Source organism: Carassius carassius, chromosome 6 (assembly GCF_963082965.1).
Source record: "Carassius carassius chromosome 6, fCarCar2.1, whole genome shotgun sequence".
NCBI classification, from domain to species: Eukaryota; Metazoa; Chordata; class Actinopteri; order Cypriniformes; family Cyprinidae; genus Carassius; species Carassius carassius.
In genome coordinates, this window is record NC_081760.1 from 22692389 (window position 1) to 22709737 (window position 17349).

General features: G+C 37.9%; 1 protein-coding gene across 1 annotated transcript in view; it reads right to left on the reverse strand.

The window, feature by feature from the left end:
- Positions 1-249: 249 nt before the first annotated feature.
- Positions 250-17349, reverse strand: part of LOC132142506 (neurabin-1-like) — a 29271-nt gene continuing 12171 nt past the window's right edge. The window contains exons 3-19 of the mRNA XM_059552423.1: positions 14080-14212; positions 13850-13970; positions 13616-13720; positions 13075-13303; positions 12839-12979; positions 12706-12759; positions 12393-12622; positions 12084-12180; positions 9798-9933; positions 9448-9602; positions 5765-6092; positions 5571-5628; positions 4315-4386; positions 3964-4168; positions 2388-2504; positions 636-824; positions 250-539 (exon numbers count right to left, since the gene is read on the reverse strand). Coding sequence (XP_059408406.1) covers positions 369-539; positions 636-824; positions 2388-2504; positions 3964-4168; positions 4315-4386; positions 5571-5628; positions 5765-6092; positions 9448-9602; positions 9798-9933; positions 12084-12180; positions 12393-12622; positions 12706-12759; positions 12839-12979; positions 13075-13303; positions 13616-13720; positions 13850-13970; positions 14080-14212 — 2541 coding nt within the window. The 3' untranslated portion in view covers positions 250-368. The remainder of the gene's footprint in view (positions 540-635; positions 825-2387; positions 2505-3963; positions 4169-4314; positions 4387-5570; positions 5629-5764; positions 6093-9447; positions 9603-9797; positions 9934-12083; positions 12181-12392; positions 12623-12705; positions 12760-12838; positions 12980-13074; positions 13304-13615; positions 13721-13849; positions 13971-14079; positions 14213-17349) is intronic.

The following is a 17349-nucleotide window of genomic DNA, read 5'->3' on the forward strand; positions in this document are numbered from 1 at the left end:
CAAAGTGACATTATGCATATTCAATGTCAGTGTAATGGACGGGAATAAATTCTTTAACTCCTGGGTTATCAAAAAGAGATACTAATAACAAGCTTATCAAAGTAATATGTGTCTGTCAGGCTTTGCTGGCAGAAACACTCTGGTATTTTGATGTGTTCACCCATGTTGTTACTTTCTCAGCAGTCTATAAATCATCTGTGTGTGTGTGAGATAGTCTACTCCATTTCTATCAGCACAAATGATCGTTACAGCAGTCTACAAATCATCTGTGTGTTTGTGAGATAGTCTACTCCATTTCTATCAGCACAAATGATCGTTACTTGGGACGGTGAGCGTGCACATTTGCAGCCCTTGACATTGTTTCTACCTCAGCAGGCTGACTCGTAGTTTGTTGGTTGGTCGCTTTTAATCTTGGCCTCTTTCTCTCTCCCCCGTTTTTTTTTTACTTGCTGCTTTTCAAATTTTTCCTGAGCCGCCTTCATCTCTTTTAATTTCCTCTTAATAGTGGAGCGATCTCTTTGACTAGAAACGCCAAGCTCCTGGAAGACAACACATTTTCAGTGCAACATTATTTAAATCAATACTACAACCCAAAATTAATAACAATTAAATAAAAAACACACACACAGACCGACCTTAAGTTTATTGCTGTCCATGCACAAGAGATGTTGGCCATCCACACCTTTAGCTGTGAACTCTGTTATATACTGTTCCATATTCATGCCCATCAACCAGTGGCAGATCTGCTGATTGGTCCACTCGGAAAGTGGGCGGTTCTGCCACATGTACTGCTTTGCCATTGGAAGAAGGCAATCATCAAGGGTCTGAAAACAAGAACATTTTATAATGTAGTTATGTCAGAACTGGAACATGAGAAGAGTCGTAAGGTGTGGAAGACTGCAATACACCACCCTCCCATGCAAAGAATGCTAACCCACTTATGTCTAGCATATTTCACACAAAATCTGGAGCACACTTATGAAATCAGGTCAGAAACAGAGGAAGACATCAAGAAAGGAGGCAAGACTAAAACATGAAAGGAGATGTTCTAAAACATTTTGTTGTAGCTCTTTTCAATAAAATATAGTGACCAGGGGCTGCTAAGCTCTAGAACAAAAAAGCACCATTCGGTTATAAATGTAAAAGAATCTTATTTAGTGTTCAACACATTAACATGCATTTAGCACTCTTTTCACCAGAGTGACTTATAATAGAGGAACAATCAATTTGTCAATAACTTTTATTTTCATTTATTCTTTTAACTTTTCATATTTTTGCCTTTTTAAGGATTTTGTTAAGGCAAAACACTGACAAAACAAAAATAGTTTTGTTGAGATTTACCGTACTTTGCACATTTATTTAATTTCATATATAGATTATTTTTAAAAAATGAAAGAGGTGATAAAACTGGGTCTTTACCAGCAACTGTTTCTGTGGGGTGAGAATGTTGTCTCACACATAAAACTACAGTATTGTATGGCTTCAGGAGGCTTGTGATATACTGTGTGAGTCATAAACTACTTTTATGGTGCTTTTTTTACCATTTTGGATTTGAACATCTCATAAAATGCTTCCAAAAGAGCAGAGGACACTTCCTTGTGTTCCTTGAAGAATGTAAGTCATACAGGTTTGTTAGGATTGATTTTTTTTTTTTTTTTTATTACAAACTATTCATTTAATATTGAGCCACTTACACATCCAAAAACAACTTGTGAAATGATGTTTCCTGTGGCAACATCTTACCGACAGGGTGCAGGAAGGCTGTTGCAATCATTTGGGAAATTCTACACACCGTGCACATAAAAATGACACTGGAGAGCTGCCTCACTCACAACCACACCCATTTATTCCATACAAATAACAGAATTCACTGCGGAAAGATCCTAACCATAGGCAGGAGGCAAAGAATTAACAGTGTGGATGTTTTAAGAGGGGAGAAACCTGCTCTCCTGTGACTCACTATGCACAGATGGAAGAGCCTAAAAGTCCCATTTACTTGTGCCTAATGAAATTTCACAGGTGAAATCCTGTCATTTCAATAGAAATCCATGCGACTGCGAGTTTCACATGAGGGCAAAAAAGAACACACAGACTTCGCTAGTGCTCAAGTTGGCACTGACCAGCAGAAAGCTGTTTGGTTTGAAAATGACTTGCTGAAATGTTACAGAATGACATGCATGCTGAACTATCACTGCTTTCTCAAAGCTGCTAGTATGATCTCATTCTTTCCATTCCTCCCTCATGACACACACATGCTTGCTCTCCTCTTCAAAACACCTCACAAACCAAAAGTTCACATTCAGGGCTGATCAAATATATACATATGATAAATGCTAACCATTAACCACAGGAAAAGCCCATGCAGTGGTGACCCGACGGCCTCTCACCTCACAGGAGGAGAAGGTATGTGTGTGCGAACGCCCGAGGAGACGGGGCTCTTTGAGTAACCCTGCCAACACAGAGCGAGGGCTACCTGCGATCGAATCATCCGTAACAGACAAGCTCTGTAATAAGCAGTAGGACACAGGGACATAAACACATAAACAACCACCAACAGACACATAAACAATTACTCACAAACAGTTGAAACAGATACAGTTTTAAAGGAGAATGCTTGGAATGCTATGTAGCATGCACTTTTAAAGCAGATAATGCTAATGGCTTAAGGGCCACTAGATCATTACAAGACCATTCAAAATAATGAAAACATAGAAATACATTATGTACATTTAATGATATTAACATTGTAACAAAGTAAAAAGTAAAACAAATATTTTCCTTATTCTTTAAATACATGCGAATGTACACAATCATTTAAAAAAGTTTTTAAAATAAAGCTTTTTTTTTTTTTTTACAAATATATATTAATGATTTAATTAATACATAATATGTTTTAATTAAAAACATGTTTTTTTTTTTTTTTTACGAAAGAAAAGAATGTCATATAATTGACTCAATTTCTAAATGACCCTAAACTACTTTGTATTACTTATAAGAGCTGGCAATGGAGCACTATCACACAATACAATGATCATGCATTCCTACTGTATCACGTGTTAGTGAAATTAATGAATATCTAAACCTGAATTAAATCAAGCTATTAAAGTGTTAAAGCCATCAAGAACGATCACTAACTAGTGTGCGTTCTTAGACACAAACTACTTCTAGTAACTAAATTAGCACACACCAATGCTCCATTACGAAACAGGATTGAGTGTTATAAATGTGGGCAAAAGGGTTTATTGTGAAAGAATGCATGGAGCATTTCATCTTTAAACAAAACTACGCCAAAAAACTAGGGTTAGTAGCTAACTACTGTCCTCACACAAAAGATACATAAGCTGGAGATGCAACTGAATACTGTACCAAATCTAAGGAATGAGAGAGAAGAGACTGCCAGGAGAGGTTGGTCTGCTTTAAATAAGATTTCATAAAAACACATTGCGCATAAGCAAAATTACATAAAGTAGGGTCCAATGTGATGATCATGTTATCCAGCACAATTCAAGAATGTTCCAATCAAAGCAAGAACATCTGACCTTTTATATGAAGGGGTTGTAGTGACCTAATAGTCTAGAATCTTAAAAATATATATAATTTTTTACATCATATAGCTTTTATATAGCAAATTTCTAAAACTTTGTTTATTGCCAGCTTAAACATACATTTTGAATGCCAGATAATCAGTATGGTTTCAGACTTTTAGAAATTATAAAATTTCACTTCCGGTAAGAATCAAAGTCTGAACAAGATGAGATTGCTTAATTATTAAATGACATCCAACAATGCAACCAACTGCAGCCTTGCAAAGTTCAAACTGAATTCATTTTAAATGGCTCATCCCCAAAGAACTGATACAAAATGAATGCTTTAAATTGCTGACAACACAACATGTCAAGTAATAATACAAAGAAAAAAACAAACAGACAATAGATAAATAAAAAGCACCTGGACCCTACTCACCTTGTTTGCACGATCCTCTATGTATCCATCTGAAGGAATGCGGGGCAGACTGCTACTGGATGCAGAACGGCCTTTTTCTCGCTCTCTCTCTCTTTCCCTCTCTCTGTCCCCAAACCAGGTAAATGGCATACAGGAAGGGATGAAAGAGATGGAGTCAGAGGGGGAAACATTGCCGCTGTACTCATCCAGTAACTCTCCCGATCCCCTGAGTTTGGACAACAAAGAACCCTTGCTAATAAAGCTAATTGAGTAATGGGGATAAACTGATCTATATAAGAGAAGACCAACAGATTTAAAGTGATTTTAAACTAATTAACTTCAGGTTGATATTAGGAAATTTAATATTCACACCTGCTCCCTACAGATCCTCTGAGTGTGATGCTCTCCTGTTTTTTGCCTTTGCCTCCAGATCTGCGGATACCACTAAATGACAACACAGAAGAAAGAGGAACAACGGTAAAAAAATTATTTTGGGCCTTGACTACTTGATTGAGGAAGAATAGTTTTCTGTCTGTCAAGATAAAATGTTATTTTACTACTGGGCTGCTGAATGCTTGAATCTGATGAACATTCTAAGGTGTGCAATTATTTTCAGGTAAATGCACGGCTAAAGTAGTTCCAGGCAGGTCTTGACCTCACTACATGTCCATATCACTTCACCAAATGATTTCAGTTATTTCAAAGGTCCTTTACAACTTACAACAGCAAAAGAACCTGAGCCCACAATGACACTGACAAGAAAATAAACAACAAAATAAAAATATCATTTCCATATTTCTGCCACAAAATGTGTTAAATTATGAATGGAAAGTACTTTTTTCTTTCTTCCACTCTCTCTTCTTTACACACGCACATACAGTACAGACACACACTCACACAGCAACGTGTTGTCAATGCTACTCTAATGATTTTAATCAGTAAAATAGTTTAGCAATTTAAAAACTATGTGACATTTCTCACAAGCTTGGAAATAACGGCGCTGTTCTTGAAGAAGATAAACTTACAGTTTTGCTATTAGTAGAGATGCTGCTGCAGAACACTGTTGAGAGACGCGCAGATTCAGGTAATTCACTCACACTTAATCTCTCTCTTTCTCTGTAATAACTCTCTAATTGCATTACTATCAATGGCTTAAGCCTCCGTTACTAGGTCTAAAATGATGTTTTGGAATTAGCAACGGAAGCGTGGAAAGAAATATTCGTAAAATCCTACACAGAAGAATGTTTTAAGGATAAAAACCTAACAAGTGTCTTGAAATACAACATCAGACAATGTCTTGAGGTGTGGTAACCGTAGTATAAGTGGAATAATTGACTCCACTCCATTGAATTATCAGAAAATAATGCACACCAGAAGTGTAATGGCCACTCTGCATCATCACCTTGTGTGTGCATTATATTCTAACAAATCGACAGCCCATCATCAATTATTCCATACATTTTAAATTCTGAATTGTATCACTGGGAGAACTAGCTCTTTTACTGAAAAGTGGGACTTGCAGTTTTATGATTTGTCCCATTCATTTTTTTCCTATAGGTGTTCCATCTCCTCTCATTGTAATGTCTCTGATTTTGGCACACAAGAGGTAGTTGCTAGCCAGGCTATACCTGAAATCCGGGAATCGTCTTTTGGTCTTTCGCGTTGGTGAACCATCACTCTCTTCATCTGTAGAACAAAGGAGCAATTCAAAATAGTGTAAATTTCCTCATAGTCCTTTGACTGATACTGATGAGCCTGAGCAGGAAAACCAGTGGAAGGAGATACTGTATAAATAAAAAGTACTTCAAGAAGTCAGTTGTACCTCTGCTTGCTCTGCTCTTGCTGCGCTCCTTGCCTTTGCTCCTCCTGTTTCTCAGGTTTAGGAACATACTAGAGGAGGACTGTGAGGAGGATGGGGACTGAAGAGTGGAGGAGTCTTTAGGTGGAGACAGGCTGGCATGTGTGCTGCTGCTTCCTTGGGGTGTTTGGCTCTGATTAAATACATCATCTCTGCCTTCACTTCTTGGTTCATGTGTATGGTTGTCACCAAACTCTATAGATGGAACAGGTACGGGTAGGCTCTCGAGGTAAGAACGCCTTCTTTCACTGTTTGCTCTTTCCTGTGTGTTGTCTTGTATGCACATAGATTCCTTTAAAATAAGATAAAATTTCTTCAAACCAAATTGTTCGGCAAAACATACAGGATTGGGGTCAATATATTAAACAAATGCTGTGTGTGAATACAGTGATCACCCTGGAATTTACAGAATAGCTAATGTCACTTACAGAACCTTACATAAGTGTAGCACATTCAATCGTACACCCAGTGAAGTCACATCACAAAATACCCACAAGATCAGCAGAGTGAAAAATAAATATAATATTTGCTACAATTTTTAAAATGATAATATAGGCTTTTCTCAACACACATAACTAAATGATTCATATATAAGTGCTGTAAGACAATTAATCGCATCCAAAATAAAATTTTTGTTTACAATTTTTGTGGTCAATTGTATTCGATTTACAATTAAATTACAGTCGTGGCCAAAAATTTTGAGAATTACATAAATATTAGTTTTCAAAAAGTTTGCTGCTAAACTGCTTTTAGATCTTTGTTTCAGTTGTTTCTGTGATGTACTGAAATATAATTACAAGCACTTCATACGTTTCAAAGGCTTTTATCGACAATTACATGACATTTATGCCAAGAGTCAGTATTTGCAGTGTTGGCCCTTCTTTTTCAGGACCTCTGCAATTTGACTGGGCATGCTCTCAATCAACTTCTGGGCCAAATCCTGACTGATAGCAACCCATTCTTTCATTATCACTTCTTGGAGTTTATCAGAATTAGTGGGTTTTTGTTTGTCCACCCGCCTCTTGAGGATTGACCACAAGTTATCAATGGGATTAAGATCTGGGGAGTTTCCAGGCCATGGACCCAAAATTTCAACATTCTGGTCCCCGAGTCACTTAGTTATCGCTTTTGCCTTATGGCGCGGTGCTCCATCATGCTGGAAAATGCATTGTTCTTCACCAAACTGTTGTTGGATTGTTGGAAGAAGTTGCTGTTGGAGGGTGTTTTGGTACCATTCTTTATTCATAGCTGTGTTTTTGGGCAGAATTGTGAGTGAGCCCACTCCCTTGGATGAGAAGCAACCCCACACATGAATGGTGTCAGGATGCTTTACTGTTGGCATGACACAGGACTGATGGTAGCGCTCACCTTTTCTTCTCCGGACAAGCCTTTTTCCAGATGCCCCAAACAATCGGAAAGGGGCTTCATCGGAGAATATGACTTTGCCCCAGTCCTCAGCAGTCCATTCACAATACTTTCTTCAGAAGATCAATCTGTCCCTATTTTTTTTTGGAGAGAAGTGGCTTCTTTGCTGCCCTTCTTGACACCAGGCCATCTTCCAAAAGTCTTGGCCTCACTGTGCGTGCAGATGCGCTCACACCTGCCTGCTGCCATTCCTGAGCAAGCTCTGCACTGGTGGCACTCCGATCCCGCAGCGGAATCCTCTTTAGGAGACGATCCTGGCGCTTGCTGGACTTTCTTGGATGCCCTGAAGCCTTCTTTACAAGAATTGAACCTCTTTCCTTGAAGTTCTTGATGATCCTATAAATTGTTGATTTAGGTGCAATCTTAGTAGCCACAATATCCTTGCCTGTGAAGCCATTTTTATGCAACGCAATGATGGCTGCACGCGTTTCTTTGCAGGTCACCATGGTTAACAATGGAAGAAAAATGATTTCAAGCATCACCCTCCTTTTAACATGTCAAGTCTGCCATTCTAACCTAATCAGCCTGACATAATGATCTCCAGCCTTGTGCTCGTCAACATTCTCACCTGAGTTAACAAGACGATTACTGAAATGATCTCAGCAGGTCCTTTAATGACAGCAATGAAATGCTGTGGAAAGGTTTTTTTGGGATTAAGTTAATTTTCATGGCAAAGAAGGACTATGCAATTCATCTGATCACTCTTCATAACATTCTGGAGTATATGCAAATTGCTATTATAAAACTTAAGCAGCAACTTTTCCAATTTCCAATATTTATGTCATTCTCAAAACTTTTGGCCACGACTGTAGATTCGATTCGATTATAACGATTCGATTCTGCATTCTTTAAATGCATTCACAGGATTATTTAAAGGCAATGGCTATTTGTGTAAATAGCAATAGCATTTTTTTTGTGATATGCTATGTACACCATGTTAAAATTGTACTACTTATTGCAAATAGTGGCAATTATCGGCACCTCAGTATTGCAGTACAATGTAAAAAAGTGTGCAATATTAACTTATTGAGTGTAAATTTGAATTCAAATTAATAAATGGATGCCACCTTATTGGGACAATAAAGCCCTCCCTACACCTACCCTTACCCTACCTGGTACTTTATTTTAAACTTTTTGATTATATTCTTCATTTTCATTGAAAATAAATGCTTTTCTTATGTGATTTGAAACTTGAAAAGGGAGAAAAAAGTTTGCCAAAAGGTGGATTCAAACCCAGGTCGATTGTGTAAAAATGAACACATCACGTTTTACCATCTGTGCCACCGGAGCTAACGACAAAGATGTTTGTCTTTTGTAGTGTTGACTAGCCGAATCACACATTGGTGGGAGTTAGTGTATATAGCTTCAGCCAACAAAGCGGGCTATTTGCACTTAGTGTAAAAAGACACTGTTATTTAAATGCTCAAAGCGAGGCACAAACACTGTTCAGGGTCTCCATTAATTTGTGCTTGTAGTAATTTAATGTGTATATATTTTGAAAGCAGTGAATCACAATAGAAATCACGATTAATTTGATTCTTAGCATTTTAAATCGGTTACTGTCTGAGATCGGCGATTCACGGTTCAAAAATCATGTTTCGAGATCGATGCATTGCATCGTCAGGGTTTGTAATCGATGCATCAATAAAATGAGTGGATCGTTACACCCCTATATTCATTCACATTGATGCCTTTATGGCTCCCCCCTACACCCTTTTATAATTTCTACTTTCATTAGTAGAAAATTTGCACATTTTGATGGAAACAAAAGTTTGTTTGGGCCTGTTCATATTTTCCTTCTGTAAAATAATAAACTTTTTTCATAAATATTATGCGTTATGTTTAACAGTAGGGGACAATCTAAAAATGCCAAACCTGTTACCATAATTATGTGTGGTACATAATTGATAATTGAAAAATGTATGCATTAAAATGCATTCAATTCTCTACATTCTCCTTTTAGAAAGCTCCTTGTAATCAAACTGAAAAATCCCCCCGCCCCCCTTAAAAAAAACTATTTTTTTTTTTAAATGACAAACCAAGCCAAAAAAACAAAAAACAAAAAGTCTGATGCATCAGCATTTCAAGAAAGTGTGAGACTTTCTGAGTGAGACTAAATGGCAAGAAAGACGCAGAGATTCTTCATGTACGCCTAAGTTTAGACTGACAATGACCTGCAATGAAACTCTGTGAGGTATTTAAATGTTTGTGGTTCAGCGCACCTGTGATTGGCTTGGTGTCTGTGAGCCTCTCGGTGACTCTCTGAGTTTATTTCGGGAAGGCCGTTTGCGCTGAGATCCCTGTGCTAGTTTAGCTTTGGCTCTGTAGACACTGCAGTCCAGGCGAGCCGTCTGAGGAACATCTCCCCAGTCTGCATCTGAGGACAGACAGACACACACCAACATCTCAAAACCAGAAGGAACTACTTTAACAGATTAGGCTGTTTATGTATTTTCTGAACAAAATAATGATTAATATAGGTGTTACAATAAACTAGAGTAAGATATTACAGCTAGTCCTATTTATTTGACCAAATTTTACAGAATAAATGATTGGCCGAGCTGTTCTCTACCAGATTGAAGGTCATCTGTAGATAGTCCATTTCTTTCAGAGGAACTAGAGTTTGGACTGCTAGGTTGACTTTCTCCTATAGGGCTGCAAGACTCTTCTGGCTGGTCTGATCCTGTTCGGCCCTCCAGACAAGCTATCTGAGAAATGCAGAGAGGTATTATATGCATAAAGCGTCACAAGACTCTATCCTGTTATCTTTGTTTCTATGATAACTAAATGTTATTTGGTAGACGCTTTTATCCAAAGCAACTTTTTTTTCTTCAGATTACAGGTCTTGCTTTACCTGGGATTTGAACCCACAACCTTGGCATCGTTGGCACCAATACTAGGTTAAGCATGAGGTAGAAAAGGCTCTATATTTTTCTGCTATAATTTTGCATTGATAACTTATATATGTTCAATTAATAATTATCTTTTTAATAGTTTAATCATTATGCACAAACCATCACAAAACACAAACACTTCTGACTATTATTAATTCCTCATTGTCATTAGGATATGTCCCCAAAACCTTCAAACTGGTTGTTATTAAGCCTCTCATCAAAAAACCACAACTTGACCCCAAAGAACTAGTTAATTATAGACCAATCTCGAATCTTCCTTTTCAGTCCAAGATACTAGAAAAGGTGGTATCCTCACAATTATATTCCTTCTTAGAGAAAAATGGTATATGTGAGGATTTCCAGTCAGGATTTAGATCGTATAATAGTACTGAGACTGCTCTCCTTAGACTTACAAATGATCTGCTCTTATCATCTGATCGTGGGTGTATCTCTCTATTAGTTTTATTGGATCTTAGTGCTGCGTTTGACACAATTGACCACAACATTCTTTTGCATAGACTTGAACACTTTGTTGGCATTAATGGAAGTGCATTAGCATGGTTTAAATCGTACTTATATGACCGCCATCAGTTCGTAGCAGTGAATGAAGATGTATCATATCGATCACAAGTGCAGTATGGAGTACCTCAAGGCTCAGTACTAGGGCCACTACTCTTCACACTTTATACGTTACCCTTGGGAGATATCATCAGGAAACATGGTGTTAGCTTTCACTGTTATGCTGATGATACTCAGCTATATATTTCTTCGCGGCCCGGTGAAACACACCAATTTGAAAAACTAATGGAATGCATAGTCGATAAAAAACTGGATGACGAGTAATTTCTTACTGCTAAATTCTGAAAAAACAGAGGTGTTAATTATAGGACCTAAAAACTCTGCTTGTAATAACCTAGAACAGTGTCTAAGACTTGATGGTTGCTCTGTCAATTTTTCGTCATCAGTTAGGAACCTAGGTGTGCTATTTGATCGCAATCTTTCCTTAGAAAGCCACGTTTCTAGCATTTGTAAAACTGCATTTTTCCATCTCAAAGATATATCTAAATTACGGCCTATGCTCTCAATGTCAAATGCAGAAATGTTAATCCATGCATTTATGACCTCAAGGTTAGTAAACGCTTAGTACGCTAACGCTTAGTAAACAAATTACAGCTAGTCCAAAATGCAGCAGCAAGAGTTCTTCAACCTGGCTTACACATAACATACTAATATGCTTTTAATATCCAAATCCGTTAAAGGATTGTTAGGCTGCATTAATTAGGTAAAGCGGAACTGTGAACACTTCCCATAACACCCTATGTACTTGCTACATCATTAGAAGAATCTACGCTAATATTTGTCTGTTTCTCTCTTATTCCGAGGTCACCGTAGCCACCAGATCCAGTCTGTATCCAGATCAGAGGGTCACTGCAGTCACCAGGATCCAGTACATATCCAGACCAGATGGTGGATCAGCACCTAAAAAGGACCTCTACTGCCCTGAAAGACAGCGGGGACCAGGACAACTAGAGCCCAGATACAGATCCCCTGTAAAGACCTTGTCTCAGAGGACCACCAGGACAAGACCACAGGAAACAGATGATTCTTCTGCACAATCTGACTTTGCTGCAGCCTTGAATTGAACTAATGGTTTCGTCTGGTCAAAACTGAGCCTGGTTTCTCCCAAGGTTTTTTTCTCCATTCTGTCAATGATGGAGTTTCGGTTCCTTGCCGCTGTCGCCTCTGGCTAGCTTAGTTGGGGTCACTTCATCATTTTGCATTATTGACACAGTTTTCCTAATGAATGTTGTTCAGTTGCTTTGGCACAATGTATTTTGTTTAAAGCGCTATATAAATAAAGGTGACTTGACTTGACTTGACTTGACTCACAAGACCAGAAAGATATTCATATTTGAAATCTCATTTCAAAATGAGAAATGACCATGAACAGGATGTAGTTTTACCTTATGCTGCAACTGCCTCACGGTGATCTTGTACTCGCTCTCCTTTTGCTCCAGTTTTCTCTTCAGCTCTGCCTCTTTCCTTGCACCTTCAGTCTCTCTAAAAGTCAAGAACAGACACACCGTTAACAAATAATAAATAGATAATAAATCTCTCATCTTTTTTCTCATTTTTCTTGTGTCATGTATTTCTCTTTGGAGCATTAGGATTTCTAATAATTCACCTATCACAAATCAGTACATTTCCAAGAAAGCCTGACCAAACTTCCCAGAAATATACTGCTATGACACACATAACATGCTCAAACACACCTCTGTTGATGCTCCTGTAGAAGCGTGCTGGTCTTATTGTATTTGAGCTGCAGGGAATCATTTTGACTCTGGGCTTCATTCAAACGCTGATTGATGGTTTTACAGAGGACCTGAGCATCAAGCCAGCATTTTTCCAACTTTCCAATGCGCTCCCTGCTCTCTTCCACACTCTTTTCAAGAGCTGCACCTCGAGTCTCCCAAGACTTACGTTCAGCTTCACTCACTTGTAGCTTTGAAATGGCAAACACACAAAGAGTTAAATAACTCTGCAGGCACACAAGATACTATACTTGCATTTTTAGAAGCATCCTACCTTCTCTCTCAACTGATTGAGTTCTGTTACTCTGACACTGTGTTTTATCTGCAGCTATAACAGAAAATTCAAGTGAGAAAAAAGCATTTCACAATGATGAATACAGTACAGTATGTGTAAATTCACATTATACCTCTTTGAATTTTTGTTCTAGCTCAGCAGGATCGATATCTTCCGGTAGATCAATGCCTTGGCTGCACAGTTGTGAAACCACTTCTTGTGCCAAATCATTTGATGTATCCTCCGCACCCTGCTTCCTTTCAGCCCCCTCTTTCTGTATCAGTTATAATATGGGCCCAACAAAAATTAGTGACTCATTTATTCAATATTATTTAAGCTTATCTTTATATGTTCTTTATATGTTAACACCTGTTGCACAACACTCTTATCAGTCAGTGGTTCAATTTGCTGTTGATCGTAATATTGGTCATGGATTTGAGAAATCTTTTTGTCATCATGCAGCTGATGGTTTTGGGGTTGGTGGTGGTCTTCATCTTTTGGCTCCTGGTTTTCAGGGCTTGTCTCATCTTGTAGAGTCTCGATGATCAGACGGGCCACTTCACTTTCCACACCAGGTTTCTCCCGGCCAATGAGAAACCTGCATTGGAGGGCATAAAATTCCTTCACGCAGTTCTAGGACTATGACTGCTGCCGGTATTATACTGACTATGAGATTAGATTTGCCCTGGTGAATCATTAGGTGATGCATGTTCATTGTTCATAACTTTCAGTAAACATACAACAGTGAAAATCCCTGTAGAGCAAAATGGAGTGAGTTGCCTCGATCAAGGGCATAATGGAGCGAGCTCACAACTTGTTCCTGCTGGGGCCTGAAGCCCCAACTTTTGCGAACTTTAACTATAAATTCACACAGGTTACTTTATGTTTAGCTTTTTGTGTTGATACTCACTTTACCAGACCTTTGGTGTTCTTTAATGTGGTAGCAGCAAATAGTTGAGCGACACCAACCAGACTGATTCCGTCTACTTCCACAATCTGATCATTTACCCGAATTCTGTTAAGACAAACCGTTATAAAGAATAATCAGTATCTGTTGCATCTGTTACTCACATTGTTTGCTATCACACAGGGAAGGTTTTATTGATTTCATAAGTCTAAGTCAAAGTCAGAGACAAGTTTTTACCCTCCATCCCGGTGAGCTGCACCTCCCTCAGTGATAGTTTTCACAAATATCCCCAGCTTCTCCAGTCCTTGATCTGCCCCAACTCCCATACCAATTATACTGATTCCCAGGCCATCATTTCCTACACATCAAAACAGGCGGCTCAAATACAGATCTTCTACAGTTAATTGGCTTTCTCAGGAATTTGAAACCAGGGGAAACAGATTTTGTGATAAAGGTTTAAAAGAAACCTTTTTGAATGTCTATAGGTAAAACATCCATCTTTTCCACCCTCTTTTCCAGCTCGTACTCAGCAGATGAAGACACAGGGTCCACATCATCATTCCTTCGATCATAATCTTCATCAGAGAAGGTAAAGTACACCTGCAGGAGAGGAAATACACTAAATAACTAACCAACACAAAGGCCTTCACCTTGAATAGTTGAATCTCTGATTTATTGATTTAACAATTAATGCTGATGTAAAATAATGTTCTGATAAGACAAAAATTAGTCATTCAGACTTATTCATGTCTTCCTGTCTGTGACTGCTTACATTTACATGTTAATACCGACTCAGTATTTGGCAACTTGATTCATCCTGATGAATAATGACTCAGCATTCAAGCTTCAAAACATACAGGTTGTCTATATGACTTCCGCACTGTATTCCAAGTCTTCTGAAGAGATACAATTGACCTATTGGTAAGCCCCACCCCCTTAGTTACTGTTGCTACCCTGGACAAACAAACAGAGCTGATCCCATTGTCACAATGACTGCTGTTGGTTTGGGTTTAGGAAATGTAATAAACTAAATTCTATTGTTACAAGTACTACAGGCACATCGTTTTTCCATTCTCATTGCATAAACACCATTAAACCGCTGTTCCACTCATTAAGCAAGAACACTTGGAATACAGCACAACATATGGACTAATTTTATGATATTTTCATGGAGCTTTTGCATCCTTTTTTCAATCTTGAAAGTTTCAGTTCCCAATCTTTGTAATCACAAGAAAAAAAGAGTGACGATACAATTCTTAATTCCACACATGCTACAGATAATGCTACAACATTAAACAAATTCATTTTTCAGTATTAAAAAAAGTGGTTATGTATTTGAAGTTTCACAGACAAAGTCCATAGTCAATATACATGAAGCACTTAGAGGTCCCTTAAGCAGTTTTATATTGGTTGGTCAAAATGGTAAATGAATATGTTCAAAGTTCAACAAACCTGAATCTGATGAAAAATGTTCCTCTCCATTTGTCTTTTTATTTACCATTTTACTTATGCTTCCTCTACCCATACTTTCCCTTAATCTTTCCTTCTCTACTACAATCCCTTGTTTTGCTTCCTTTCATTCATTCGCTCCCTGCTTTCTTTTGTCTAGCGACTCTAGTTGTCATGGAGTAAACGTGCACCTCTGTACAATGTCCTTTTCTTCACAAACATGCTCAAGCACAGTGTCTCTTTCTATCTCCCCCTCCCTCTCTCACTCCTTTAAGCTGTGGCATTTTAGCAAGAACACAGGACTATTTCTTCTTGGGACTGAGAGAGTCTGTCAGTGAACTATGACTTACAATAAGGAAAAAACAACAGATGTCACAACGTTGAGGTCCAGCATCAAACCTGAATACCACAGTTGAAATAACAGAAAAATACCATGATCGAAAAATTAAGTCATACAGGTTTGGAATGCCATGAAGGTAACTAAATGTCAGAATGTATTTTTTTGAGGTGATAAACCCCCAAGAGAAAAGAAGAGAAAAAAACAAAGTTATGAGCTAATTTTCAAAGCCCATTGTCTCCTCAAAGTTCAAAAGATGTCCAACACAAATATCTGTTGAAAGGAAATCCTCATTCACAACCTATATGAGGCAACTCACTTCCTGCTGATCCTATATATGGGAAACAGGAAGAGTAAACACAAGGGCTCCACAAATACAGAAACAGGCACATCCTGAAAATGTAGGAACGCTAACATATATTTACAAAGGGAGATCCAAGCTTCCTGATTTAGATAGAAAATACATCATAGTGTAAGACAAATGTTAATTACCACCCGCTCATCCCACTTCTATAAATACACAGCAAACAAACTGACACTGACCTACTCTACATGTTCAAGGAGGACACACCAAGAAGGAAGGGATGTTGAGGAGACTGACACATTAAACACTGAGCTATGGTAATCTGAAATGTTACTGATTTGCTATGTGTTCTGACCCAGACTATAAATCCATGGTGTCTTCCATCTACCAGGCTCTGAAAAAATACATGACCTGGTTTCCAAACTTTGGAGATCTTTTATGAGTGCTGAGAACAACTGCAAGGTCCACAGGGAATGAAACATCCTTACACACAATCATACAGCCTCTAGTGGTGACTGGTTTTGGCCGAAGTGGTGGACATTTGCCATCTACTGTAACACACTTAATATGTCTTTCTTTATTTCCTTTGATCAATTGTTTACTATATTATATAATATAATAATTATAATAATCTGATTAATATGCAAAGTCTTGAGCTTCCACAGCATTGAATTAGTACAGACCAATGATTAGATTCATTCATATCCAATCACACAGACACACAGAGAAGACCTTTCATTCGCTTAACAGGATCCTTTTAAAACACTCCACATTCTAGAGGTCCCAAAGTGAGACACATGAATGACAGCACAAAGCACTTTCTGTTTGATGCAACCCAGTGCCTGATCTCAGACAGATGAAGTCAGATCAAAGCGTTGTGTTTTCCTTTGATCTATGACTAAAATTCGAAAATCTGTACTGACTAGCATTAGTCTCATGTAGCCAAAGACATGTAATATGATCAATTATAGTTTGTTTTGTGTACTGCCTGGGGCATATTTATGTTAAATAATTAATAAATGCACAATGTGTACACACACACACACACACACACACACACATATATATATATATATATATATGTATGTATGTGTGTGTGTGTCTGTGTACACAAAAATGTATGTCCAAAAGTAATAATATAATATATATATATATATATATTTACAGGGGCGGATCTAGAAAAATATTGATGGGGTGGCGAGAAGGGGGCAGGAATTTTTTAGGGGTGGCAACATATGGCTGATGTATATATACTGAATTTAGTCACAGTTATTACAGTTCGATGATAAATAGTATATGTGCACACTACAAAAGGGCACAGGCTGTCATTTACAAACTTAATCTCATGCAATCAATGTCTTGCATTTGAAACAGTTCATATAAGGAATAAGTGACCATACCCCATAAGCACCACCACACTCACTATAATGCATACAGTATGCATTTGTCATGTAATTAAGAGCATTATAAAAGGTTCAGTGTTATCAATATGTCAATTTATTATAAGAAACACAAGACTTTAATGGTCAATGACATTTACAGATGGGAGACTCAACTGATTTTCTACTGTTTAGTGTTAATCACCATCTAACTCAAACAGTCAAGAGCTACATTTAGCCTTAGATGTTATATGAATATGGTCCCTGA